At 36.5% G+C, this 26,121-nt stretch overlaps 6 protein-coding genes across 8 annotated transcripts; 2 read left to right on the forward strand and 4 right to left on the reverse strand.

Moving 5' to 3' along the window:
* Positions 1-555: 555 nt before the first annotated feature.
* Positions 556-3,318, forward strand: Polr3H (RNA polymerase III subunit H). 3 transcript variants are annotated; one of them, XR_014981832.1, is made up of 5 exons: positions 556-921; positions 985-1,168; positions 1,259-1,399; positions 1,477-1,919; positions 2,562-3,318. XR_014981832.1 is itself a non-coding variant. In XM_035887812.2 (5 exons), the coding sequence occupies exons 1-5, from the start codon at positions 811-813 to the stop codon at positions 1,740-1,742; spliced, it is 615 nt and encodes a 204-aa protein (XP_035743705.1). In that variant the 5' UTR covers positions 556-810; the 3' UTR covers positions 1,743-3,318. The 3 variants fall into 3 exon arrangements, 2 of the variants coding, with proteins under 2 accessions (XP_035743705.1, XP_085511306.1); XM_035887812.2 differs by having other exon boundaries at positions 1,477-1,601; positions 1,689-3,318; XM_085655180.1 differs by having other exon boundaries at positions 1,477-3,318.
* Positions 1,191-9,776, reverse strand: LOC118451313 (uncharacterized). The gene is made up of 7 exons (XM_035887757.2): positions 7,749-9,776; positions 5,660-6,015; positions 5,242-5,535; positions 4,816-5,107; positions 3,812-4,007; positions 3,579-3,727; positions 1,191-3,503 (listed from the first exon to the last, which is right to left on the reverse strand). Exons 1-7 carry the CDS (start codon positions 7,843-7,845, stop codon positions 3,355-3,357), a joined length of 1,533 nt encoding a protein of 510 aa, XP_035743650.1. The 5' UTR covers positions 7,846-9,776; the 3' UTR covers positions 1,191-3,354.
* A 960-nt stretch (positions 9,777-10,736) lies between these two features.
* LOC118451372 (ubiquitin-conjugating enzyme E2 W) lies at positions 10,737-12,382 on the reverse strand. The gene is made up of 4 exons (XM_035887828.2): positions 12,241-12,382; positions 11,228-11,575; positions 11,092-11,167; positions 10,737-10,995 (listed from the first exon to the last, which is right to left on the reverse strand). Exons 1-4 carry the CDS (start codon positions 12,283-12,285, stop codon positions 10,982-10,984), a joined length of 483 nt encoding a protein of 160 aa, XP_035743721.1. The 5' UTR covers positions 12,286-12,382; the 3' UTR covers positions 10,737-10,981.
* A 631-nt stretch (positions 12,383-13,013) lies between these two features.
* On the reverse strand, positions 13,014-14,939 carry LOC118451336 (putative inositol monophosphatase 3). Its single transcript, XM_035887778.2, has 5 exons — positions 14,246-14,939; positions 13,759-14,168; positions 13,575-13,689; positions 13,386-13,485; positions 13,014-13,313 (listed from the first exon to the last, which is right to left on the reverse strand). The coding sequence occupies exons 1-5, from the start codon at positions 14,484-14,486 to the stop codon at positions 13,145-13,147; spliced, it is 1,035 nt and encodes a 344-aa protein (XP_035743671.1). The 5' UTR covers positions 14,487-14,939; the 3' UTR covers positions 13,014-13,144.
* Positions 14,940-16,532: 1,593 nt separating this feature from the next.
* On the forward strand, positions 16,533-24,565 carry LOC118451318 (uncharacterized). The gene is made up of 4 exons (XM_035887771.2): positions 16,533-16,901; positions 21,236-21,847; positions 23,765-23,914; positions 24,057-24,565. Exons 2-4 carry the CDS (start codon positions 21,317-21,319, stop codon positions 24,546-24,548), a joined length of 1,173 nt encoding a protein of 390 aa, XP_035743664.1. The 5' UTR covers positions 16,533-16,901; positions 21,236-21,316; the 3' UTR covers positions 24,549-24,565.
* Positions 24,566-24,693: 128 nt separating this feature from the next.
* Positions 24,694-26,038, reverse strand: Nf-YB (nuclear factor Y-box B). Its single transcript, XM_035887799.2, has 2 exons — positions 25,809-26,038; positions 24,694-25,586 (listed from the first exon to the last, which is right to left on the reverse strand). The coding sequence occupies exons 1-2, from the start codon at positions 25,921-25,923 to the stop codon at positions 25,051-25,053; spliced, it is 651 nt and encodes a 216-aa protein (XP_035743692.1). The 5' UTR covers positions 25,924-26,038; the 3' UTR covers positions 24,694-25,050.
* Positions 26,039-26,121: the final 83 nt, after the last annotated feature.

Genomic DNA, 26,121 nt, shown 5'->3' on the forward strand with positions numbered 1-26,121 from the left:
TTGCCATAGAATTATTTATTGAAATAATGATGGAGTATGTTTCTTCGTGCTATTATCCTGAAACGCATTCTTTACGTTTGTAATGATGCAGAATATCTAAGTATCAGCTATTTACATATATAAACAATTAGGTAATCGCTTTGTCATGATAAATCGTACCTCATTCTTAGTGATATGGAAATAGCAGTAGTGGGTGTACGAACTTCTTCTCTTTTGTCGCAAATTTCGAAAGACGTCACAGTACTAAACTTTTTCTTCCTAAAAATTGTGGAAAAGAGCATTTATGTCAACAATGAGAACAGGCATTATTCTCAGCTAATCTTGATAAACAAAATCTCATTTTAAAGATGAAAATTTTATCTAAGAATTTACTTTTTCAAATTTGTGCATAAGCTTTTTATTTGTGCATGTACTGTTCTCGCAAAATACCATTTTTAAATTATATTTTATTCTAGTCTTATTTACTCTCGCTTATTTATTCTCGTAGTTCATATTTTGTCCATATCTGTCGCTGAAGTCGCATGCGTTACGAGCGGAACATGTAAAATAGCCTTGTAGTTTTTGTCATATTCGTACGAATGGTGTAGGAAATGTTGTGTTAGTTGATTCTTTAACATGCTTTTTAACGATAGGATAAATCATATATACAAATCTAATTTAATAGAAGTAAATTTAAAATATTAACATTTACATAATTCGTATAATTATTGTATAACGAAAAGAATATCGTTATTTGTATTTGATATATAAATCTAACCTATCACTTTGCCGCGTCGTCGAATTGTATGTAAATAAAGAAATTTCTAAAATATGTTCGTACTTGCGGAACTTAAAGATACCGTTAGAATACCACCATGGAAATTTAAACGAAAATTGAATGATGCAATCACTGACGAATTAAATAGGAAATTAGCTAATAAGGTAATGTCATGTCAAATTTTTCTTAAGTTTAATACGGCAACAAAATTAAGTTTAAAATTTCAGGTATATTTAAACGTGGGTCTTTGCATTGCATTGCACGACATAACAAAAATAGAAGAATCATATATTTTTCCAGGAGATGGTTCTTCACATACAAAAGTATTATTTAGATTTGTAGTGTTCCGTCCATTTATGGAGGAGATTCTAATAGGAAAAATACGTAGTTGTAGCGTTGATGGAGTTCATGGTAAATAAAATTAACTACATAAAAAGATTTTCATTTGCTTTTCTTTGTTTGCATATACATTATAATTTCAACTTCAAATTTCTATTTTAGTAACATTAGGATTTTTCGAGGATATAGTTATTCCACCTCACAAATTACAGCATCCCTCTAGATTCGATCAAGCGGAACAAGCATGGATTTGGGAATACGATACTGGGGATGGAGAAAAACATGATCTTTTTATGGATGCAGGTATATATTTGTTATCATTTTGCCATTAGAAATGTATTTAATTATTTTCTTTATCGAATAATTTTATATCCCCTTAGGCGAAATCATTAGATTCCGAGTAGTCAGTGAATCCTTTACGGAAACATTACCATCAGGTCCTAACATTTCTAATGAAACTGTTGAAAAACCTGAAGTTAGCAATATATCTCCTTATACTTTGGGCGTAAGTATAAATCAATTGGAAGTATTACATTTTTTAATTTGCAACTTTTGTATTATTTAACTTTTTTCACATTACCTAATCACACAGGGTGCTATAGATGAACCTGGTCTTGGTTTACTTACTTGGTGGGAAAATGCATAAAAGCCTGTGAAAATGCAGTGAATACTTTCAGACTTATTAAATGCAACATTTAAAAGTACTGAATCTTCATCAATAAATTTATATTTCACAGCACATCTCAATGTATCATAGAATGTTACATCTGTGACCTGCATCACAAAGTGACATATTTTCCAATACAATTTTTTTCATGTGCAGGTATGTTTACGCTTAGTTTTGATTGATAACAGAATTAGTAAGAATAATTTGTACAATATATACAAAGATGTTGTGTACTAAACACGTGATAACACACGCAAAAATAATTACAATGTTATAGAAAACAGATCTTTCTAGTTGGCTACCTATAAATTATTATACGCGAGTTATTAAATACAACATAAATAATAAATTTCCATTGATATTATCTTAAAATATTAACATCGTTTAATATGTCGCAGGACATATTGGGTTAACCAAATAGTAAAGTTCTTAAATACTTTAAACACACGAAATACTCCGTTTATATCATATTAGACTTGTTAACGTGTTATTGCATAAGGAATTTGAAATAACTAAAGCGCGACGGTAAACTATAAATTTAAAAAAGGCTAATTCCATTACAGTAAATTCTCAAGTAAAATCACGAATACAAATATCATTTCTCATAATATATAAATATGTAATAATTGATCTCAGTTCTTATTTCAATAACATGTATTATAAAACAGATTATATGAAGCATATCTTTTAAGAATAAAGTACTAGATAAACCGGTAACATGTTTCGTAAATGTCTCGTAACAGTATAGTTTTTCTAGGAGGATTCTTTAAAGCAAATTATCTAATATTCCGATTGCAGGTGCAAATAGTGAAGCGGCATGAATATCGATAATATAATATAATATATCATGAACATTTCAAAGTCAAATGGAATTTTATGTAACACAAATCTTATCACAGCTCTAACCATTAAAATATGTCATGCGTAACACATCTTTTTTTCTTTTTCCTATAGAAATATACAGAATAGAGAAACGAATCCGGTGACTTATGTGAGTCCTCTTTCTCGTTCTGATATACATATACACATATGTGTGTATATATATATATATATGTATATATATCTTTGGCTTTTGTCGAATAATGGGTGATACTCGTTATTCGAAAAAACATGCTTTAAGAACATATACAAAGAGGTATTAGGATTATGTATCTATACGTATTACGCAGACAAGAAGATAATAAAACTATGATCAGTTAAAACATAACGCGAATGAACAAGTGCAGTTAAATGCTGGCGTCGGTGTATTAAAAAGGCCTAAAGACTACTTAATTTAATTTATTATATCGCGTGTGGCCTTTTCCATGCCCGTTAGAAGAAAAACATAGTTATGCTCTCAGAATATGGACGTCATCAGCGTTTCGCTTGCGTGATATACCTTTCGCTAGTACATATGTACCATTGTCATTTGTTTCTTTTACTTTCTCTCCCTCCCCTACGTATTACTTTGCACATATCTTTCTGTATACAAATAATACAAGTCTTCCGCAAAGTCGTGCCGAGTTTGCACCTTCGTATCGCCGAGCAACGCGACTACGTTCGAAATCAAAGAGGTTGTATCGCAAATACCGTAGTTAACACTCGGTTCCTCTTATTCAATGATTAGGCAACGTGGTAAGTGTTCTCGTAAATAATCAAAGAGCTCACGTGACGTTCCTGGACAGTTGGTTAGCTCTAATTCGTGTAAGTGACGAAGCTGTATCAGACTAGATAAGCCACTACTAGTAAGTAATGGACATCCTGGAAATGAAATTATTTCATTTAATCGTTACGATTATATTAATCGTAGAGATTTAACGATAAAGAGTAACTCACCAGCAACGGAAAGCACTTGTAAGGATCTCATACCGCATAAATGCTGAAGTCCGAAGTCTCTTAATTGTGAACACCATCTCAAGAACAAAGCACTTAGGGATCCCATTGTTGAAATATAACCTACGCCAATATCCGTTATGTGGACGCATCTATTTAAAAGGAAAAAAAGTAACGTAAATAATACATATGCTTCGAGGTAATATGCATGTTTAACGGTCGGTATTTATCGTTACCTGTCTAACGTAAGTTCCTCTAAGTGATTTAAATCACAGGCGATATATTCTAAGGCTGCGTCTGTAATTCGCGAACACCAGCTCAGATCTAAGGAACGAAGTCTTAGCAAATTTTCCGCTATTAATTCTACACCGTCGTCCGTCACTTTACTGCATCCAGAAAGTGATAATACAGTCAAATTTGGCAAGGAATGTACTACGACAAAAAAAATGAGTACGTGAGCTAGATATTATTATTAGCTAAAATTAACGCTTAGAGATCTAATCATATTCGTAGAATTTCCATTAATCAAATTCTAAATTATACATTTATTTTATACGATCGTAAACGTTCCGTGAACTACGATTGCAAGACCGTCTCGTTGGCATCTATACAAGTATGTCCTGTATCTTGTATTAGACCGATGATTGATCGGAGAAATATTTGATGATATGGTCAACGTACTGTACTTCGTTAAGTATCAACTTCTAAAAGAATTTTCTTTGATATATTTTTTAAGGATTCACAATTAGGAAGTTTCCTTTCTCTTAATCTTTGGTCCCGTAAAATTCACGAGACGACCCTGACTGACAGCTTGAATGCTAAATAAAGCTGTTCCTTAATTCTATATTTAATCTTCAGCACGTGTGTGTGACTGATTCAATTTCACGTTTTAGCCGGTCGGTGGAGTGCTTATCATATTCTTAGAACGTTAAAATACATAGGCATACAAAGAAAGAGAAAGAGAGAGAGAGAGAGAGAGAGAGAAAGACTATACGTGCACACACACGTACACATAGATCTCGTTTTTCCATTTACAGATATACTTTACGGATCGACACGCGCAAACACGAATTATATGATCGTGCGCTAAGAAGACGTGACGACATCATACGATCATCGCGTACCGCGTGACCGATAAAACGTTATTTTGCAAAGGATGTAGGTCGCTCAAGAACATTTGCGATCGATAACGACAATAACATCAATATCATTTTCAAAATCAATAACGACAATGCCTCACCAATATTTATTACTGCCTGATTGGTGAGTTCCCAGCAGGATTGGAGCCTGAGAATGCTAAGGGCGCTACTCTGTTTGGCGCTGAAGTATCTCAATGCGGCGTCAGTTACATGATAAGCCTGGAGCGAAAATTCGTAAAGACTGGGTAACAATTGGGCTACTGCACCTACGGCCTCGTCTGCGACGTTTATGCAATCGGACAAGGACAATGATACTATCCTAGGCGTGAGACAAGCCCAAAGTCCAGCTTCGGTGATCTCATTACAACCAGCCAGTTCCAATTCGAAAAGAGCCTAACGATTGAGAGAAGACAAACATTTCGATCTATTATATCTTCATGTTTATCAGCTTGCAACAAACACATTAACGTTATCATCGTCATATCATAATCATCATTATTATCATTTATATAAACGAATCATCTTACCTGCATATGATCTAAAAGAGCTTCGAGACCTCTGTCGGTGACAGCGCAACATCGTAATGATAAGGAATGAACGTATCGTTGCGCAAGAGGAAATCCATGCGTTAACTCTGGTATATCTTCATCTGCGGCACCCAATAAAACTAACGAATGAAAACCTCGCCTTACCAAGGAGGCATAGAGACGTGTACGCGAGCTGGATGGCATAGATCGAGCTTCTCGGCACCTGACTACTGGTACCAAACCTGCCCAGAGTCTTGGTCTCGCGTATAGAACGTCTCGCCATCTCGTGCATACCTGCACAGTATAATAAAGTTAATGTAAACGTAACACTGTCAAATCGGACGATCCATTTTGTTTTTCATTTTATTTTTTTGTTTTCTTTTTGTTTGTTTTGTTTTTTTTTTTTTTTTCCTTTTACCTGAGCCAATATCCTTCTCTCGGTGGCATTGAAATAAAGAAAGAATCGTCCAAGAAAATGATCATCTTGCAATAACTGCTCCCACGTGCTCGGTGCGACGTACCCTCCCATACCACCACTCGCGAGGCTAACAGTTTTCGATTTGTTCCGTGATATCCTTGGTCTGCTACCTGTACCATTGTTCAAAGTTTTGTTGTTCCCTGTTGACATGTTATTCATCGACGTTGGAACGCTCCTACTCGGCTTCTCCGGAATCGTGTTTACGTTGTTCGCGCTCTGCAAATTTGTATATGCCACCCCACCGCCTCCGCAAAAGACATTCGTAACGCGTTCCATGACGCTCGTCCTCCCTCCACCTGTGATGGAATAAAAGCAAAAGAAAAAAAAAGAAACAACGAAATGAGTTGTAAGCAGAACACGGCGGCAAACTCGACGATGCTCAAGGGCTTTTGAAAAAAGAAAAGGAAAAAAAGTAAGTAAAAAAATGGCGGGAACATTTCCTTAACGCCGTTTTTCCCTTTTCTTTTTCCTTTTTTTCTTTTTAAATCGAAGGGACGTAAGTACTAGAAGGGTCTCCTCGTATCTCAAGTGATAATCTCAGAAGAAGATAAAAATAAATGAACGTTGCAGAATTTAGAATCGCTCCTCTCGTTTTCCTATCTTGATTGAACCTTCGATAAAATACGCTCCGTATTAAGTTACGATCTATCGTCCATTTTCCCTTTTTTCCTTTCCCTATTTTTTTTTTTTTTTTTTTTTTACTCTCATTCTTCGACAATCATTTTCTTTAATCCTCTTTACTATTATTATCGCAACAATAGAATGGTTGCGATTGGTGCAGTGCGAGTATGACACGCGAAATGTTTTACGACCCTCGTAAACATCTACGTCATTTACTTGGCGTACTAAACGACGCGCTTCTAAATCATAGAGCGGTTAAAATTACAGACCGAACGAACAGTTCGTGACATCTTTTCGTAAAAGGTGAGATGTAAAGGACGCTCGTTAAAAAAAAGAAACAAAGAAAGAGAGAGAGAGAGAGAGAGAGAGAGAGAGAGAGAGAGAGAGAGAGAGAAATAGAAGGAAAATTTCTATTCCTTCTCTCTCTCTCTCTCTCTTTCTTTCTCTCTCTCTCTCTCTTTTCGCTTTCTCTCCCTAAGTACATCGAGCCTCTCTCTATTTTTATACGCACGCGGCCAAATGCTATCGATTTCACTGCAGTTAAGATTGCGGCGACTATCGACGCTTCGTAAATAATTCGAGTTGGAAAATAAAGGATCAGAGGCATAGCATAAATGGCCGAGAACAAGAAGGATAGGGGGTAATCGGACCGTGAATCGGACCACGAGTGTACTCGACACTACTCGACGAAATTGCATAACGATGAACGAAAGAAAGAAACAAAAATTCTCATTTTCGCTTTCGATGATATGGAATACATGTATGTACGTAGATACGTACGATGACGTATGAAAGAACATAAGTCGATTACGAAAATGACGATGAAAAGTGAAAAATTAATACGATATGGAAAAGTCGTCGAGCGTGTATGCGCTTGTAAAATGCGTTCTTTTTTTTCTTTCTCTTCCTCATCCCCGCCCCCATTCCACCCCCTCCATTTTTCTTCCAATTGCCTAAAGTTTCTAATTATTATGTGTATGTAAAAGAAAAAAAAAAGAAAAGAAAGAAAAAAGATAAGACGCATTGATTCGCGACCAGCTAAATTACCTTTGTAATCGCCGGCATAATATCTACGCGTTATTACGTAACGATGATGAATTCTCCATCGAAAATGAAGACGAAGGAAAGCTTGCACCCGAAACTTGCATCAAAAGTAGTCGAAGCTGAAAATTCGGATGGACGAATTCTAGACGTTTACGAAGAACGCTAATAATCGAACTATAATATTATAATTGCAAGGAATGATATGTTTCGCGAACGATCATTTGTTTCTTATTTTTATCGAGGGGATATTTGTCAAGGTGGGCGGGCAACTCGATTTTCGTGATTAGAATTCGAAGATTAGGGTTAAAAAAAAAAAAAAAGAGGAAAGAAAGAAAGAAGGTAATAAAAGATAACTTTCACCGACCATGATGCTTCGAGGTCCTCAATCCCAAACCGTTGATCCTCTTGGTCAATTCGGCGCTGGCTCTCTCAACGACGCCTTGAGCTGATATCGAAGACATGTCTCTCTTGATGTCTTTCGATGATCGAACCACCACCGTCTTGCTCGTATATTTAGAAGACTTAGTCAAGAGTAGAAACACGATTTCGTCCGTCCCTCGTGAAATCGCGACATGTTCGATCGGCGGGAGTCGTCGCAGACGGAGTCACCGCCGTTGTGTCCTCTTCGTTCTAAGGCTTCGCTTTAACCGGAGACATAAAAGCTTCTCTTTCGATGTCTTCAACCCTCGCCTGAGATCCTATCACCCTCCAACCCCTACCCCTTACCACCCTTCGACGAGCTTGCACATTAGTCTCATTTCATGGACCTATGCTTGACAATGAAAAGGAACGAACTTAGATGTCCTATGTCTTTTTGTTGAAATCGAAATGTTCTTTTATATATATAGATATATATATATATATATTTTTTTTCTTTTTCTTCACGATCGAGCCACGATTGCTTCGCGTTCAACGTTGACGAGAACTATTCGTGAAAGCTCCCGTGGTGTTTCTTTTTCTTTGCCTCTCTCTGATCGTTCTCTTTCGTTAACTCGTTCTCGCCTCCCTCTTTAACCGAATCTATGTTTATAACGACGAGCGTTGTCAAACGTAAGCGAGGTGGAAAAAGCTCCCCCAAAAGGTGGAGCTGAAGCATCGGCACACGGGGGTGGTTTGCGCGAGACTGAATCGATATTCGTACTAAACTTGCCCGAACTGCCCCCACTTAGTTCGACGAGAGTGTAGTTTCCAGGCGCGGGTCGACTCGTGTCTCTTCACTCACTCTCTCTCTCTCTCTCTCACTCTTTCCCTTTCCATTCTCCTATTTATCTCTCTCTCTCTCTCTCTCTCTTTCTCGATATGCCTTTTAAACGAATGTAACGACAACGCGAGATTTCTTCGAGACTCTCCTCGAGTGTATCACGCACGAGTTAGAAGCACAGAATGGCCGATCTTCGACATCGAACGTGAACACTTTGCAAATAAGTTAACGAACGATAGATTGCGTTTCTAATTTTATTATTTCCTTGAGAAAAGATAAATTGAACATTCGAATCGTTCCAACGACAAGGCCGATTAATCGATGATATTATTTCTTGAGAAAAGATAGCATTCCCATTTCTTTATATTTAATTTTGATATATTTAATTTTTATCAACATTGTCCTTCGATAATGAGATTTGTAATTGTTCTTGGAAAGAATTAAAGCGATGACCGACATTCGAACCAATACACTTGCGATTAGATATATGCTTCAAGGTTTCTGCTTGCCTCGACAAAATCAATTGGCCGTTCGTTCCTTCGATGTACGTCTCTATGTATCTATGTATGTATGTATGTATGTATGTATGTATGTATGTATGTATGTATGTATGCATGTACATATGTATGTATGTGTCTACGTAGAAAATAAAAAATATTTCAGCGACTGCATTTATTCAATCATCGTCGGGGTCGTTCGTTTGTACAATAATGAAATTTTTGTAGCACGAAGTTGAAATTGATGGACATCAAGGGAGCATCGATCGTTTATTACTTGGAGACATCTTGAATTTCTTTCGAATAAATTATCCTCTCCTGTCTCTATCGTATCGTACCGTATCGTGAATCATTAATTTAGAGATCGTTATCTATCGCTGGCCATACGAACTTGGTGTAAATATAAATATCACGGATAAGTTTGTTCGTTCTTTGAGAATCGAACGAGGTTTGATTAATCTTTTTTTCTTGTTTTTTTCTTTTTTTGTTTTTGTTTTTTTTCTTTTTATTTCATTTACAATTTCAACCCTTCGTGACTCTATTTCCTCCTCGTTGAATTTAACCTGCTATTTCGTAACATCTACCCAATTCAACGAGATCCCTTGGCTATTTGATCATCGAGAGCAACAAACATACTGTGCTTCCGCATTGAATACGCTATGTAGACTATTTGAAAGACGCGTTCGCGCACGAGCGCGCGCGGGTGCGAATTATTCCGAGATCGAAAAGAAAAATTTTCGAAAGCTAAACTCGAAGGTATCACTTTTGATAGAGTAGATTTCCTTTTACATTTTTATTCTTATCGATGACGAGCCATGGAAATGCATAATATCGGTGTATCATAACGTAAAGCAGTAGACTTTATTTTTAATATGAAAAAAGATACACTATGTCTTCGCTAAATTGATAGAAAATATGTAACATAAAAAGATCGTTGAACACGCGTGCCGTATCGTACTAAAATATGAAGAGCTATCGTACGTAAACATCGTTTAAATGTTATACAAGAAAGACTACACACATATCGAACGTAAACTAAATCAATCGTCGCACAGAGACAAGTCGTGATCACTCTTGTTAATACTACTTCATGAAAGATAAGAGCTACCACAACGATTAGGTAACGATAATGTTAAACTCCTTTAATTGGGATACAAGATAAGAATGAAATACCTTTTGATACCGTGTTACTTGCATTCCGATTCACGTAACACCTATTGCTTTTTTGTGTTTCTTTTGGTTTTTTCTTCTTTTCTCTCTCTCTCTCTCTCTCTCCCTCTCTCTCTCTCTTCTTAATACAACTAACGTTCGATTACTTTTCTATGCTTCATCCTTATGATTAAATGTAATAAACAAAGAATTTACATCGTGCGATAGAATTCGTGATCGCTTCATAGCTTTAATGTTACATAATGATAAGAGATCCTTTCTAATACGTTTAAATTGGTATTAACAAATAGAGATTTGCTACTCTAAACGAAGAAAGAAATTTTGCAATTTTTATATCTACATCTTATCTTTATCTGTTTTTCTCTTAGCATTATGAATTTAGTATTCTTCATTTTAAACCTAACATGTAATACATTTCATTATTATTATTATTAACAATGTAATAATTCGTGACCGAGCGAGACTTCAATACTTTGAAATGCCGGTTTCTTTTTTTTTTTCTTTTTTTTTTTCTTTTTTTTTCTTTTAATTACGGTCATAAGTATGTCATAAAGCCGTAGTCACTTTTCTAGCTTATGCACCTACATATTTCAGCTATGTATTAAAATCCCAGCAATTTAGTTGCGAAAATTTTTAACGTTCCTTTAAGACACAGGAAAAATTTCTTTCCATTTGGTCCAATGATACCCATACATATGCAACTTGAGGATTTATGTACGGACCTTGCCTTTAAACACTGTCATCTAATCGAAAAAAGAAATAAAATTGTTTCATATATTGTGCGACTTTATACAACGCTTTCTTCCTTTATGATTGTTTTTTGAAGAAATTTATCTTACCGTGATACCACCACTTTGTCTTCTTTGGATTTTTATTGCAGGTTTTCACATAGAAAGAATTATCCGGTGGCCTTTTCTAAAATTAATATCATATTTAATAAATATCTATAGGATTTATTTAATTGATCTTATATACCTTTTCTTTGCAACTACTCAGCATTGACACAATGCTCAAGCATACACTTTGCACACTCAGTGCCGGTGACCAATCATCGGTTAAAATTGATAAGCAAATGTGGCCATTGCTATAAACATGTGGATGAACTGGTATATTACCAATGAATGTTACTTCCGGCGAATCAAAGGGATACTTGGAACTGAATTTAAATTGTAATTGAAATCTTTCTCCCTCGTACAAGGTACCCTTTGCACCTTCCATGTGTACAATCCATTGTGTCAAGTTTTGTCCAGCTGAATCACCATCTACCCTGACACCAGGTGGTGGTTCACGTATTAATGACATTAATTCCTTCTGTAATCGTCGCTGAAAAGATAAAAACATCATTTTATTTATTTCTATTATATATGCAAGATCACACATTTATTCATTTGTTTATTAATTTTTTCTTTTTTTTTCTCTTTAATTAAACCTGATATCTGAATTATTAAACATTTAATATACATTATATATTGTATATATATATATATATATATATATATATATATATATATATATATTATATACACATATATTTGATAAATATAACGTCATAAAAAATTAATACGAAGTATGAATCATCAAGGGCAAACTTTAAACAGTTGCCAGACTATGAGCACGTAAGAAAATACGTAAAGAAAATAAATATAATATACTACGAACGATCAAAAATTTCACGATTTAAATAATATTTTTCTTTAAAATATCTCTCTAAGAAATATAAATAATCGACAATAGTGCTTGCAAGTTGATAAGATAACTTGAAGGAATTTACATAAAAATTAATGAAATAAGCGTTCCGATTTGACACGAAGTTTTGTATAATACGTAGCCTAAGCTAAATCTTATCGTTCTACATTTATTTATGTTGTTAATAATTATTCATGCTATCGATATTTTTAATAGGAAAAATTTGCTTAGTATGTGGATTGAATATTATAGTATATTTTTTTCTCTTTAGGCAGGAAAGAAGTGATACATTAACAACTTACTTTCGACGGAGACAGTCCCGCCATTGTCGTTAAACCACTTTCCATTGGAAAACATAACCGCTGTTCATTGCAGAATGCAGTAATTGTTTGTATTTTTCATTTTCTTCTTTTTTACTTAAAAACGTAACATCGGTTTAACATTAACGAATTTCATTTTTTATTTTTTTTTTTCTTTTTTTTTTTATTTTTGACTCGTTTCACTTGATACGTTTTAGAAGGGCAAGCTTTTTGCATCAATATGCTAAAGCTTGATAAAATACGATAGAGCGGAACATAGGGCATAGACTGAAACGTCAGAGGTATAAAACATAAAGTGCATCCGCCATTTTGTTTTATCACTGACTCATCATTAATACAAAATCGACGAAAGCAATTGGTCGAGTTTCACACTTAACGACCAATCGTGTTCATCAAATATATCTTGATTCCTATTGGTTATTAATTTTTCGCAAATTTTACTTTTATTGATAATATTCGTAAAACGTTTTTTTCTTCGAAATATTTTATTCTTTATAGATCAATTATTATTTAATGTTATCTGATAATATTATTTTTCCAATATTTTATATTACATATCAATAATGATATTGAATAGGTATTTATATTACTTATGATCATACAAAATTTCTTTTTATTTATATACACATATAATTCAGAACTTTGGTTGTTTTTTTGAAATATGTTGAAATATATATATATATATATATATATATATATATACATATATACATATATATATATATATATGTATGTATGTATGTATATGTAAATCTTGTATTTACAATATACATCAAAGAATATTTTTTCGTTACTGTTAAAATAGCTGTTGCAGAGAGGGTAAAAATAGTAATCGAATTATCTTACTGGAACAGGAAATGATAACTAGATATTAATGAAAAAAGAATTATCGAGATAAAATAAAAGATCTTAGCTGTATATTTGAAAATTTATCCAAATACCAATTATGATCAGTCATGGTAGCTAAAAGACCCGATGTTAGCACTTTAGTGTCAGTAGAATCAAAATTAATTAAATGTCCATCAAATAATGATGTAGTCATTCCACCAAGAGCACTATACGTGAAAAGGAAATTATATTAGTTTTTCAAAATAATTACTTACTATACGTTTTATATTAAGGTATACCTGATGATGGCTGTTCCAGAACATATATCCCACTTTTTGATAGCAGTCATATGAACGTATGCAGTTGCATTTCCAACTGCTACCTCTAAAAACTTGTAACCTAAACATAAATTGCATTTTTTTTTTTTTTTTATAACATAGAACATCATAGCATTTGTTCTCCAATATACGATTTAAGAAATATATTACCTGCACCTGCAGCAGAAACAATTTGAACATTTCTACCAAAAGCAGTTTTGGAAGCGTTATTAACTTGTCCAGCATGTGACCGTGATACAATTAAAATTGGCAATTTATTTTCATGCTGCATCAAAAAAGAAAAAACATATTTTAATCAAATTCATACAAAGATAATTTATTATAAATATATTACCTTTGGCAAATTATATAAATTTGGTGAAGCTCCATGACCAGTCCAAGTCCAATATAAATTGTGGTCTTTCTTTGTTTCAAATGGCTTATAAATAACACCTATTATAGGTTTTCCTTTTACGGCAATGCAGACCATAGTCGTTACAAATTGTAATAAATTTTCTGTAAACTCCTTTGTAGCATCCAAAGGATCAATCCAAATAGTGATATCTTTAATATTTTCAAAGTCATCCCCTATATCATATTCTCTTAGGTTGTTAAAAGCATTCCTAAGATCAGGGACAACAACTTTATCGCAGTCTTTTGATGCTTCTTCGGATATTACAGTAATGCCTGGAAATGCATCTTTTAAAGAATTATACATAGCACAGTGTGATCTATAATCTGCTGCTGTTACTGGATCATTTTCGCCTGTTGAAGTAAAAAAGATATGTTTATGTTTTAATTCTAAATGAAGCACATCTCTTTTTAAGATAAATAAGCATTACCTTCTTTAGTTTTCCCTTTACTTTCAATATTAAAGTTAGTTTGTTCGTGCACAGAAACGACTTCATATCCGCCCAATTCAGCTGCCTTTATGGCAGCAACGAGCAACGATCTAAGAGATACTACATCTTTATTATTCGATTCTAGGATGGAAGATTTCCTTGAAAAGAAATATATTGCGCCTAATAATAAAAGAAACACACAAAGACTGAACCTTTTCGAACGTACGTTCATTCTTAACATGTGTTTATTAATAATTCAACTTTGTTCCGGGACATTTATTTATGCGCATTAGAATTTTATTCTGGTCACGATTTTGTCGTATCAAAATTTCGTACATAACTCATCTAAAACGATCTGAGAAGCCAAAGTTTTGATGTATTACGAATGATAAAGATCTAGAACAGCTGTTTTCCATACCACGTGATACACATTATACGTAAGAATGACTTGCGGTCGTATCAGTGATGCGTACAATTTACTATAGCCTCACATCTGATACACAGATTACTTTCATTAAATGGGGAAGACCATACGATACGATTATACTACTTGGATTATAAAATATTTTCATACACTCATAAATTTCTAACGAACGATATCGTTTTTACGTTTATTACATAACTTTAGATCGTACAGATTATCGGAAGATCGTATTATAGATTTGATAAGATTCTCCCTTAATTGTAATAAACTTAAGAAGAAGATGAAGCGAGAGAGAGAGAGAGAGAGAGAGAGAGAAAGAGAGAGAGAGAGAGAGAGATGTTCCCTCAGTGAAACCTATTTACAATGTAGTTCAAGCGGCTCCGCTACATCTAGCGTAGCGATCGAAAGGTTATTTCAAGAAGGATTGAAGTCTCTGAAAGACAAAGGTGCTTTAGTTATACTTTAGCAGAATCATCGAAGCCTATTATTGAGAGAGAGAGAGAGAGAGAGAGAAAGAGAGATAAGAGAAAGTATCTTGAAACATACTTATACATTGTCGTTCGTCTACCCCTTCCGCGCACATACGCGCGCATCTCGCGTAAGAAGGTCGCTCGAACGAGCGGATAGCCCCAGCCAAATGAGGGAAAATCGAAGAGTAGGGACTTCGTTGTGAGAGAGAGAGAGAGAGAGAGAGAGAAAGAGATTGTGTGAAAGAGAGAGAGAGAGAGAGAGAGAGAGAAAGAGAAGGGAGAGAGAGAGAGAAAGAAGAAAGGAAGGAAGGAAGGAAAGATTAGAAAGTAGGAAGGAAAGGAAGAGAATCAAGGAAAGGACTCGAACTAGCCGATAAGGTAGGTTGCTCTTTTCGACCGATCCGTAAAAGCAGGGCGAACGTCGAGAAAGGTGAAAGGTCAGAAGAGCGACGAGGGAACACCGTGGGATATCGACTCGAGGAGGAGGTCGAGTGTGAAAGATAATCTAACCGTCGGGGGTGGCGTGTACGGTAAGGGTAAGTGCGAAAGCGGGTCAACCGAAGTGTATAGAGAAGGCGAGGAGAGACTTATGAGACGCGCGTAGCAATTCTCTATACAAACTTATTTTTATGTATCCTCTTTCTTTCTCTCTCTCTCTCTCTCTCTTTTTTTTTTTCTTTAATTCAATCTCTTCTATGTAATGTTCAATTTTTATCCTATAAAAGTATGATACAGATCGTTTTCCAGGCATTGTAATAATCCCCGAAAAATCTCGTGCGAAGTACTCGCAGGTGTCTCTTTTCTCTTTTCTCTCTCTCTCCCTTTCTCTCATTGTACCTCTTTTATTAATTATTAATTTCATTATATATATATATATATATATATATATATATATATAGATATATACTGTTTTGTACTTACAATGCACTCAATGTGCTTTATTTATATTTGAGTTTCGATCTTATATATTATATATAATATATATTATATATATACATATATATATATATATGTATTGAAATTTTCTTGCTGACCTTTAAAATTTCTCTTTCCCTCTCTCTCTCTCTTTCTCTCTCTCTCCCTCTCCTCTTTTTCTCTCTCTTTCTTTTTTACGATATATCTAAACGCAATCATCTATCGAACAGGCTAACGTAACGCGCCGCGGACGAAAGATACATGTAGAGATAGAGAGATAGAGAGAGAGAGAGAAGAGAGAAAGAAAGAGAGAAAGAGTGAGAGAGAGAGAGAGAGAGAGAGAGAGAGAGAGAGATAGACGAAACAAGAAGGCATAGGGTAGTGCGCGTGTGGAGTAGAAAGTGGTGGGGGTATCACGAAGAGGGAGGTTTGTGTGAGAAAGAAAGGGAGAGAGAGAGAGAGAGAGAGAGGAAAAAAGAGGAACGATGACGGGGTGCGCACCTGCTCGCGCTCGAGTTTGCCCGCCAGTCGCCGGGGTGGTTTTGTCCGGTTGGGGAAACGAGCGCGTTCATCGCTAGCTCGTATACGCGATGAAGAGATAGGAAGGAAGAGTTTTACTCTCTCTCTTTCTCTCTCTCGTCGTCGTCGTCATCGTCGTCGTCGTCGTCGTCGTCGTCGTCGTCGTCGTCGTCGTCGTCGTCATCGTCGTCGTCTTCGTCATCGTCGTTATTATTTTTATCGTTATAGTTTCTCGTAAAAAATAGTGACGTAATTAAGAACACGTATATAAACGATCCTACGTGACATATAAAACGTGTTGGACAAACAACTTTTATCCTCGAAATTCGTACGTGTTTCTCTTTAATCATCTTACTCTCTCTCTCTCTCTCTCTCTATTTCTTTAACTCTCTCTTTCCCTCTCTCTCTCTCTTTCGCTCGCTCGCTCGCTCGCTCACCCTCTCTTCTTTTTTGTTCGCTAAATACGCGCGCGTTTTCGATCGGTCCTTCGCGTTTGTGTGTATGCTGTGTGTATTCCTTTTTCTCTCTTGTTCTCTTTCTCTTTCTCTCTTTTTTTCTTTTTATCTCTATATGTGTGCGTGTTTTTTTTCAACAGAGTGACCACGTGCGTGCCGTGAATATGTCGCATTCATCGTTGGTCTTTATTACTGTCGATCTACTACCCCTATGAATCAAGTGACACATCGGGGATAAAAGAAAAAGAGGAAGCTGGATAATATAAAAAAGAGAGAGACAGATAAAGAGAGAGGGAGAGAGAGAGAGAAAGAGAGAGAGAGAGAGGTAAAAAGAAAGAAAAAGAGCGAGAGATAGAGAGAGAGAGAGAGAAAGGATGACTAAATTCATAAAAATGTAAAGAGAGGAAGAGAAAAAGAGGAAGAGATTGGATCGAACACAACTGGTGTAACATTTCTCTCTCTCTCTCTCTCTCTCTCTCTCTCTCTCTCTTTCTTTCTGTCTCTCTCTTTCTCTCATTCGTTCGCGAGCCGTCGGTACGCGCAGTTATTCGGTGTTGCTGGCTGATTATAAAACCTGCTTTGCTGTTGCTGTTGCTGCCGCAGCATCCATCGATGCTCTCTCTGCCGTAGTTATATATATATATATATATATATATATATATATATATATATATAAAATGTGTTTTATATGTATATAAAATGTATATATATATATATATATATATATTCACGTAAACGTGTATGAAAAAAAAGGAAAAATAATAATGAAAGTGTAGCCTTCTGTGTGCCTCGCTATCGTCGTCGTCGTCATCGTCGTCATCATCGCTGTCGTCGTCGTCGTCGTCGTCGTCGTCGTCGTCATCATCATCATCGTCGTCGTTGTCGTTTCTTCGTCGTCTTCGTCTCATCATCGTCGTTGACCCTATCGTTTTTTTTTTCATTATCAGGGAACTTTTATTTTGCTAAAATCGTATAAAAGAGAACTGTAAAGAGAGGGAGAAGGAAATATTGTAGAGAGAGAGAGAGAGAGAGAGAGAGAGAGAGAGAGAGAGAGAGAGAAAGAGGGAAAAAGAGAGAGTGATAGAGAGGGCAGATAGAAAGGAGCAAAAAAAAGGGGAGGAACGGGAGTGAATAGAGAATAGACATATATATATACGTAGACTATGTGTCCCAGGACAAAGGAGGGCGACAAAAAAAAGAATAATATCAAAGCCAAGGGCCACCAGTCAGCCTTTGATTCTCTTTTCACGTGACTCTCACCGGAACAAAAAGCTGCTATAGTAGATTCTCTTCTTCTCGTTTTTTCTTCCACAGACTTGTTTGTACCACCCCCTCACCACCACTACTACTACCACCACCACCACCACCACCACCACCATCACCAACACCACCACTACACCGTCTTATTGCTCTTTTACACGACCAACAAACGCTATTCTTCTTATTCTTATTCTTGCCCTTATTCTTATTCTTATTCTTATTCCACCTCGCTTTCATAGCTTATTTACTTGTGTACTCACGTGTGCGCGCACGCGTATCCGAGTGCCACCACCTAATCTCTCTCTCTCTCTCTCTCTCTCTCTCTCTCTCTCTGTCTTTTTCTCTGTCTCTTTCTCTCTCTTTTTTCTATTTCATCCCCTCTGGCCTCTCTTAAAGCTCGCCATCCTCTATCCCGCTCCTCCTAGTGCTCTTACGTCATCGGAGCTTCTCACTCTATTCATTTTTCGTTCTGTTGAAGCACGCATCGTGGCATGTGTCGAACGAAAAATTTCCTATATATAAAACGTTTCTTGCCCTGATGACCGACAATCTCCTTCTATCACGAAAAAATGAAATTCTATTACATTCGATTTTTCTATCGTCCCTTCCGCCATTATTTTTTCTTTTTTTGCTACATTCTCTATCGCTTTTATTTTTTTCGTAGACACATAGGTAGAAAGGTATATCTCCAAATTCAAAATTGTAAACTTTTAAGATTTAAGTTTTATAACGTTTGTTATGTTATTGGTTCTGCTTCTTTTTCGTTCTTCTTATTAAATTTGATTCTCAAGGATTCGTAATATAGCAACCGTGTCATTTAAATCGATGCTGCGAGGTCGTCTGACGTATTGGGAAAAACGGCTGACAATGAGCTGGCAATAGAGAGTCTTACGCAGCCATTCGAACGAGGTCGATGGCGCGCACTTCCGATGGTATATGACGCTCGAAGGACACGTCGTCAATTTCTTTTTTCTTTCTCTCTCTTTCTCCCTATCTCTTCTTTATCTTTTGTTTTTTTTTTTTTCAGTTCCTAAAACTTTGAACGTGTCCTATGTATTACGCGATTTTACATTCACGCGACACGGACGTGTCCTTTCGTGTAGCTTATCAGTATATCTCTCGACCTTGTCAACTTCGATTTTTTGAGTCACGTGCATGTTTCTGTCGATTCGAAACGATCTATCGAAGTACGATAGATCATTTATATATTTTTCAATTGAAAATATTTTATTTATTTGTAATATTTATTTCCTTAGATATTATAATTTCTCACGAAAGATTCGATTAACAATTTAGGGATATTCCTTGGAGGTTCCCTTTGTAGTAAAATAGCAACGTCGTTATCTACGTTTTCTCGAAGCAAGTAGATTGCACTATGCACCGATACTATCACCATAAACACTATCACCACTACCACGATTTTTAATCACAAATACACACGTAGCATTGGTATTTTTCTAGATGACATCAAAATTAGGATAACAGCTTGCGAATAAATAAATATTCTATTTTATTCTAAATGCTTCTCTATCTCCTCCGAAGTCGGTCGATTCTTAGATAGGTTCTTCGCAACGTAGTCCTTACGAATCTCCTCTTTAAAGTAGTTAACAATCTATGACTTCTTAGATGCTAGATCGAAATATTCTCACATTCGAAGGTCTAGTCTTTAGCCACAAGGTATCCTGGTACAAATGTTATCACACTTGTACCAACTACGAGATATAATGTGAGTATGTAATAAGCAAGGGTCAACAACATTCATTAAATCTCTTCATTTGTTAATGGGAAAAGAAAAAGAAAAATAAAAAAAATAAAAATAAAAAGAAGAGATTAGATCATTCATCAATTCATCGACAAGATTTATCCTAGCAACTCGCTTGAATGTATAAAAGAAAAAAAACAAATTTGCATCTCGCTTGCTATTATCTGTGTGTGTGTCTGTCCACGTAGTTTGTTCAATGTACACGTATGTATGTATGTACATTTTTATACGTACGAGCGTATAAGAATTAAAACTTTCGATCGAACATGACACATTTTTTTTCACATCGATTTTAAATGATCGTTTAATCAACTTTTAATAGACGATCAAACGGAATATAATACGTACATACATTCGTTCGTTCGTTCGTTCGTAGAAATGCAGTCGATATGTTCTTTAATATGACCAAGACGAATCGAAATCTTATCCTTGACTATTATTCCCCTTAATATTTCAAATATTTATAACGATCTAAGCGATACTAGAGTCATGTTATTTTTCCCACGACATGTCAATAATAAATCACTACGTTGTTTCGTTATGCGTTATGTTCCTCTTGGTTGTAATAAAAGTCTCGAGAATGAGCAGAATATAAAATATTCTTCGTACTATTCGATCACGGAGAGTAAATAAATTGATTTTCATTAATTAATCGTATGATCGAATGAAATTTAAGAACGATATTTATTTATCTTGAAGAAAAATCTTGAGGAAAGTCGATAAAAAAATTCATTTAATGTGATTACAGTCATAATCATATAGAATCTCCGTAAAACCTTCGAGTAGTATGAGGGTAAAAAAAAAGAAAAAAGAAATGCTTCATTTCGAATTAGTAGAAAGTAGTCGTAGGTAAAAAAAAAGATGCGAGGGACGCCGATAGCGGGCGGAGCTTCGTCACATTTCTTGCCTTTACAGAGACAAGAGAGAGAGAGAGAGAGAGAGAGAGAGAGAGAGAGAGAGAGAGAGAGAGAGAGAGAGAGAGAGAGAGAGAAAGAGAGAGAGAGAAAGAGAGAGAGAGATAAACAGACAGAGAGTGAGAGAGACAGAGAGAGAGAGAGAGAGAGAGAGAGAAAGCAGGAACAGGACAAGGAAAAGTATCATAGAAGGATGACGAAAACAGTGTTTCTTCGATAATAAGAAATAAAAGAAAAGGGTATTGGCTAAATATTTCTCTGATCGATATAGAGAGAAATAAAAAAAAAAAAAGAAAGGACTGACTGCAAAAGAAAGAACTGGAAAAGGTTTATCAAAGGTGGATGCCAAAGGATGTACGCTGCAGCGGGTGGTGCAAGTATTGCAAGTCGGAGGAAGCAAAAGCGTCTGCAGTTATATAAACGTGGAGCCGAAGGTGGCCCAGGAACGGCAAGAAGAATCAAGACAACTCTGACGAATCAAACGGTGATAAGGACAACAACTACGACGACAACGAACAAGTTCGCTCATCAGCATCAGCATCAGCACCACCACCACCACCACCACCACCACCATCATCATCAACACCAACACCAACACCACCACCACCACCACCAACACGTTGTCCAATCACCCTTCGCGGCACAAGCACCACAATCATCCCAATTCCATACGGGCATCGATCGACAGCAGCGTTCTCGCGTCGAGAAGTGCCAACAACTAGCACCTGTCTCGCCCATTCAATTCCCCATATCGCCGCCACCGCTCTCACTGGAATCATCGGGTTCGGTCACCTGCGCTACTAACAAGCCTAACAGCTTCCCTTTTCCGCCACCCTCGATCCTCGATCTAAGAATCTCGCCTACTTCCACGCCGGAGCTACAGGTGGGTAAAATCCTCCAAGAGCTACTACTATTTTCGTCGAAGGCCCTCCCTCCTAGTTGCCTTGGACGACCGAGCAAATGCTCCTTCTCCGTCTCCCCCCTCCCGTTGTACCTCTACCTCTAATTTTATTCCCTCGTTTTTCTATCACTTCGAAACGCTAGAGCTATCGTAGCACGGTAATAATATAGGAATATATATACATATTATATAGATATATATATATATATATACACATATAGACCATCTCCCTTTTATCCGACCTTTTTTCTAATTCTTAATCTCTATTCTTTGTAGTTAGCTAGCTAGTTAGTATGTCTATTCTACATATCTATTTATCTGTCTATCTTTCTTTCTGTCTATCTATCTATCTATCTATCTATCTATCTATCTATCTATCTATCTATCTATCTATCCATCTATCTATCTGTACGTATCTGTCTGTCTATCTTTCTATCTTTATTATCTATACTTTTCGTTTTTATCTAACGCACCGCACCACTCGTCGGCACAACACCCCCCCGAGTTTGAGAAGACCGTCGATCGGCTGTCTGGTGGCGTCTACCGTAATATCGCGGTAAGGCGTTCGTCGGATCATCCAGGTTCGTTGGTCGATCCCGATTGCGATTAGTAGAGCATGTTCTTGGCCTATATATATAGATGACGATAAATGCGAAAATAGAAAAAAGGGGGTATACCGAAAAGAAAAAGATAAAGGAAAAAGAGGGAAAGCGTTTGCGTTATAACGTGCTTTCGTTTATTCGCTCATTATCGCGGTTTCGTTACCAGCGGATTTGGATATGGCGAATGCTGTGAGGCAGAACCGGTTTCTAAAATTTTTTTAGATTATACCTATATACCTGTATACGTCGAATTCGACGACGAATTCGAATTATACTGATCGGAATTGGGATATGCTAGTTGAGTGGGACTTGCTCGATACACGCTCGAAGAAAGGAGAAAAGGAATTCTCAGCCAGGAAGGTGACACTCGAATCTAAAAAAAGGTGCTACCACTACTACTCTTACTACTTCTTCTACTACTACTGCTACTACTACTGCTACTACGAGAAAGTGGAAAAAAAGACGGTCGGGATCTTGGCGATCGATGAAACAAGCAAGTGAATGAGCGGAATGCAGGCTGCTCTATTGATTAGAAGGGAGAAGCAGCGGTTACGGGGGGGTAAGGTGGTGAACTTTAGAGATTTACCAACCAACTTGGCCACAAGGCTTATTCCGCCGCTACCACGATATCCCCCACGTTCGTATGTTTACGGGGTAAGTATCAGGTTCGCTTGCCAGCCACTTTATCAACGACGGTAAGATATTACAAAATCGACAAGGTATTTCTACCAACGGAAAGCGTTCGCCGATAGAACCCTTCTCGAATAACTCACGATACCGCCTACCTGCGATGATTAAGGTAGAAACTTTCTAACTCGGGGTTCCTGTGCGGCCAAAATTTATCAACGATGTCATTTTTATTTGTTCCTTCTTTTTTTTCTCTCTCTTCGTTTCTTGTTCTTTTCTTTTTTTTTTCTTTTTTTTTTTTTTTTTTTATTCTTTTTACTTTTTTCATTCGGCTGCGCTTCCGTTTTTCGTTTTCTTATATCGTTTCCGTTCGATCGTTAGCGTCCTCTTTCCCCGTTTTCTTTTTGGTAGATCATGTGTGACGTTATTATCTACTCATTTGATCAATGTCGTCAAAAAATATAATTCGATACATATGTATATGTGTGTAAACAGAAATACGAATAATCTTCTTTGATAGCAAAGGATTAAGACAGAATATAATTTTTGATCGAACGGTATTCATTTACCGACCTTATCCTTAGCCCCTATGTTTCATCCATGTTTCTCTTTTATTATTATGATGCATTTAGGGTAGAATAATTAACGTCGAAAAGTGAAATGATTGCAGTGTCAGGGAGCTGGAAAGGTAGCATGGCAGGGATGCAACAGATCATCCCCTCTTCCTTTATTCCCTAATTTACCACACGGCTGTCGCGGCGGCGATGGATACAAAACGAAACAATGCGAGGCTCATCGAAGATGGATGAAGAGGAACAGGGTAAAGCGTTTCGTTTGAAGGCTAATCCTATTTAATTTCATAAATTAATTCACTCGATTTAATCGATTGGACAATGTAAAATGCATTGGACTTAATTAATTCGCTACGTTATGATAGTTAAGATAAAATTGTTTTATCACAGATACGAGATGCCAGTTATTGTTATGGCAGTAGCGGAGAGGACGACGACGACGACATAAGCGGTAGCGTAAATCGTCGTAGAGCCGAAGTGAATGCAGCTGTGAACACCGTACTTTATGCCGGGCTTGGTGCCACGGCTCTTGGCCTAGTGATTTCGTTCGTTGGGACCGGTGAGAAAGGATTTCTCAGTCCCGAGCTGAAATTAATCGGACCATCGTTACTGTGCGCTGGCCTACTTTGCTGCCTATTTCGTGTACTGCTTTGTCTATGCCTGTGCCGCTGCGGCGAATGCCGTTGGTGCCTTTGTAAGCAGTCCCGAAACAAGAAAGAAAAGGAAAAACAGAAGACGGAAACGCGTCCATCTGGTCCAATGCAGACAGCCTCGCTTCTTTCCCCAGTGCCACAGCAACCAGCCACACACTCGTCTTGCCAAGTGTCATCGTCGGCGAAGGGACATGAACTCTTACTCTCTCCTGCCCAATTACCTGAATGAAAATATGATTTCAAACGTTTTCTATCGAATTCTACACGCCGATCTACTGCCGATTCTGTCCAAGAAAGAGAAAAGAAGAGATACGAAAAGAAAGGGAGGAAGGAAAGAAGAAGAAGAAGAAGAAGAAAAAATAAAAAGAGAAAGATAAAGTAGCATATCTCGACATTATTCGGCTTGAAACAAGTCTCAAGATATCATACAGGATAATTTTAGTTTAATGAAAGTTAGTGCTCACAGTGAGGATAATAAAAGATCGGCCACATTTTTTCTACCCCTCCGGTGTTTGATGAAGTAAAGGAACGTTTGTTGATAAATATCTTAATTTATTTCCTTCCATCGTATTTCTTTATAAAGAACATTTAAAATATTTAATGTGCTATTTATTTTTCAAACTTTAATGCGTTAGATTGATCTTTTTCTTTCGTATGAAAACTTGTGTTCCATTGTCTTCTACAAAAGGCAATAAAAAAAATTCCATTAATAACAGTTTAAAATGCACTGATCAAGAAAGTTGGAACTGCATCTGATCGGTAGATGAGTAGCTGTAGATAACAGGTGTATCGGAGGTAGTAGCATTCGAATCTGTTGCAATAGCAAACAATTGATCCTCATATATGGTACCCTGAGATTCTGCTTTCCCATTACCCGTTGTCGTTCCTGTCCCCGAAGGATTGTCCCCTTTGGTAGCTTCTCTGTACTTTTGTAGATAAACTTTCAATGGTTCTACATAATTATCGAAGCCAAGAGTTGTCATGGCAAATAATATATCTTCCCCATTTATGGTTTTACGTTTTTCCATGTGACATCGGTCACTGGCCTCGGACGTGATAAAGGATATAAACTCGGAAACGCATTCTTGAACGCATTCGCGCGCATCTTTAGCTATTTTTCCTGCTTCCGGTATAGCCCTTTTCATAATTTTAGCAACATTAGCTATTGGAAGAAAACGATCCTGCTCTCGTAGAGGACCACTACCGCTTCCACCTCCGCTGCTTTGTAAAGGATCTCCACCCCCGTGATTGGAATCATCTGTATTTTCTGGATCATTCATATGAAATGATTAAAATGATGACAAAATTGTGCGAGGAAATTATTTAATTATGCAAAAATCAATTCTATTTTTAATTCGATCGTAAAATCTCTAACCCAAATGCAATTCGTTCTATTCTTTTTAATTAACGATTATCTTACTATGTTAAACAGTATGTTATTAAAATATTTAAAATGTATTCTGTCTTTATGAAACACTAACCTACCTACCTTCCAAGTCGTCCGATTGTACGCCTATGTAGGAAGCCGAAACACCACTTCCTCCTAAAAAAGTTGTAGGGCCTAAAGGTCCACCGTCATCGCCACTTTCACCACTATTTTCCATTTTAAAATAATACTTTCCGTTTCTCTTAATTCAGACAATATATCTTTCTTCCCTTAACCTCTACGCGTACGACAATTCTGTTATTGTTTTCACTCTTTACCATGAACGTAGTAAAAGTTGAGAGAGTAAGTTCGACGAACTTCACAGTGTGGCAGTATATTTCGACGCATGCGCACTAATGCCCCAACGTTTTATAAT

The sequence above is a fragment of the Vespa mandarinia genome, chromosome 2 (genome assembly GCF_050613455.1).
Source record: "Vespa mandarinia isolate Hongniang chromosome 2, ASM5061345v1, whole genome shotgun sequence".
Taxonomy (NCBI): Eukaryota; Metazoa; Arthropoda; class Insecta; order Hymenoptera; family Vespidae; genus Vespa; species Vespa mandarinia.

What these genes read in the sequence shown, in the direction of transcription:
- Polr3H (XM_085655180.1), top strand. Translation starts at nt 811, where the DNA reads ATGTTCGTACTTGCGGAACTTAAAGATACCGTTAGAATACCACCATGG. An exon ending in TAGCGTTGATGGAGTTCATG is followed by an intron (nt 1,169 to 1,258) that starts GTAAATAAAATT and finishes TTTCTATTTTAG; the next exon opens with TAACATTAGGATTTTTCGAG. An exon ending in TGATCTTTTTATGGATGCAG is followed by an intron (nt 1,400 to 1,476) that starts GTATATATTTGT and finishes ATATCCCCTTAG; the next exon opens with GCGAAATCATTAGATTCCGA.
- LOC118451313 (XM_035887757.2), bottom strand. Translation starts at nt 7,845, where the DNA reads ATGTCTTCGATATCAGCTCAAGGCGTCGTTGAGAGAGCCAGCGCCGAA. An exon ending in AGAGAAGGATATTGGCTCAG is followed by an intron (nt 5,536 to 5,659) that starts GTAAAAGGAAAA and finishes TATACTGTGCAG; the next exon opens with GTATGCACGAGATGGCGAGA. An exon ending in TCAGGCAGTAATAAATATTG is followed by an intron (nt 4,008 to 4,815) that starts GTGAGGCATTGT and finishes TTTTTGTCGTAG; the next exon opens with TACATTCCTTGCCAAATTTG.
- LOC118451372 (XM_035887828.2), bottom strand. Translation starts at nt 12,285, where the DNA reads ATGGAAAGTGGTTTAACGACAATGGCGGGACTGTCTCCGTCGAAA. An exon ending in CGGGACTGTCTCCGTCGAAA is followed by an intron (nt 11,576 to 12,240) that starts GTAAGTTGTTAA and finishes TTATCTTTTCAG; the next exon opens with CGACGATTACAGAAGGAATT. An exon ending in TGAGTAGTTGCAAAGAAAAG is followed by an intron (nt 11,168 to 11,227) that starts GTATATAAGATC and finishes TATTAATTTTAG; the next exon opens with AAAAGGCCACCGGATAATTC.
- LOC118451336 (XM_035887778.2), bottom strand. Translation starts at nt 14,486, where the DNA reads ATGTTAAGAATGAACGTACGTTCGAAAAGGTTCAGTCTTTGTGTGTTT. An exon ending in TAAAGGGAAAACTAAAGAAG is followed by an intron (nt 14,169 to 14,245) that starts GTAATGCTTATT and finishes TTACTTCAACAG; the next exon opens with GCGAAAATGATCCAGTAACA. An exon ending in ATTTATATAATTTGCCAAAG is followed by an intron (nt 13,690 to 13,758) that starts GTAATATATTTA and finishes TTTTTGATGCAG; the next exon opens with CATGAAAATAAATTGCCAAT.
- LOC118451318 (XM_035887771.2), top strand. Translation starts at nt 21,317, where the DNA reads ATGTACGCTGCAGCGGGTGGTGCAAGTATTGCAAGTCGGAGGAAGCAA. An exon ending in CTTCCACGCCGGAGCTACAG is followed by an intron (nt 21,848 to 23,764) that starts GTGGGTAAAATC and finishes AAATGATTGCAG; the next exon opens with TGTCAGGGAGCTGGAAAGGT. An exon ending in GATGGATGAAGAGGAACAGG is followed by an intron (nt 23,915 to 24,056) that starts GTAAAGCGTTTC and finishes GTTTTATCACAG; the next exon opens with ATACGAGATGCCAGTTATTG.
- Nf-YB (XM_035887799.2), bottom strand. Translation starts at nt 25,923, where the DNA reads ATGGAAAATAGTGGTGAAAGTGGCGATGACGGTGGACCTTTAGGCCCT. An exon ending in ACAATCGGACGACTTGGAAG is followed by an intron (nt 25,587 to 25,808) that starts GTAGGTAGGTTA and finishes TGAATGATCCAG; the next exon opens with AAAATACAGATGATTCCAAT.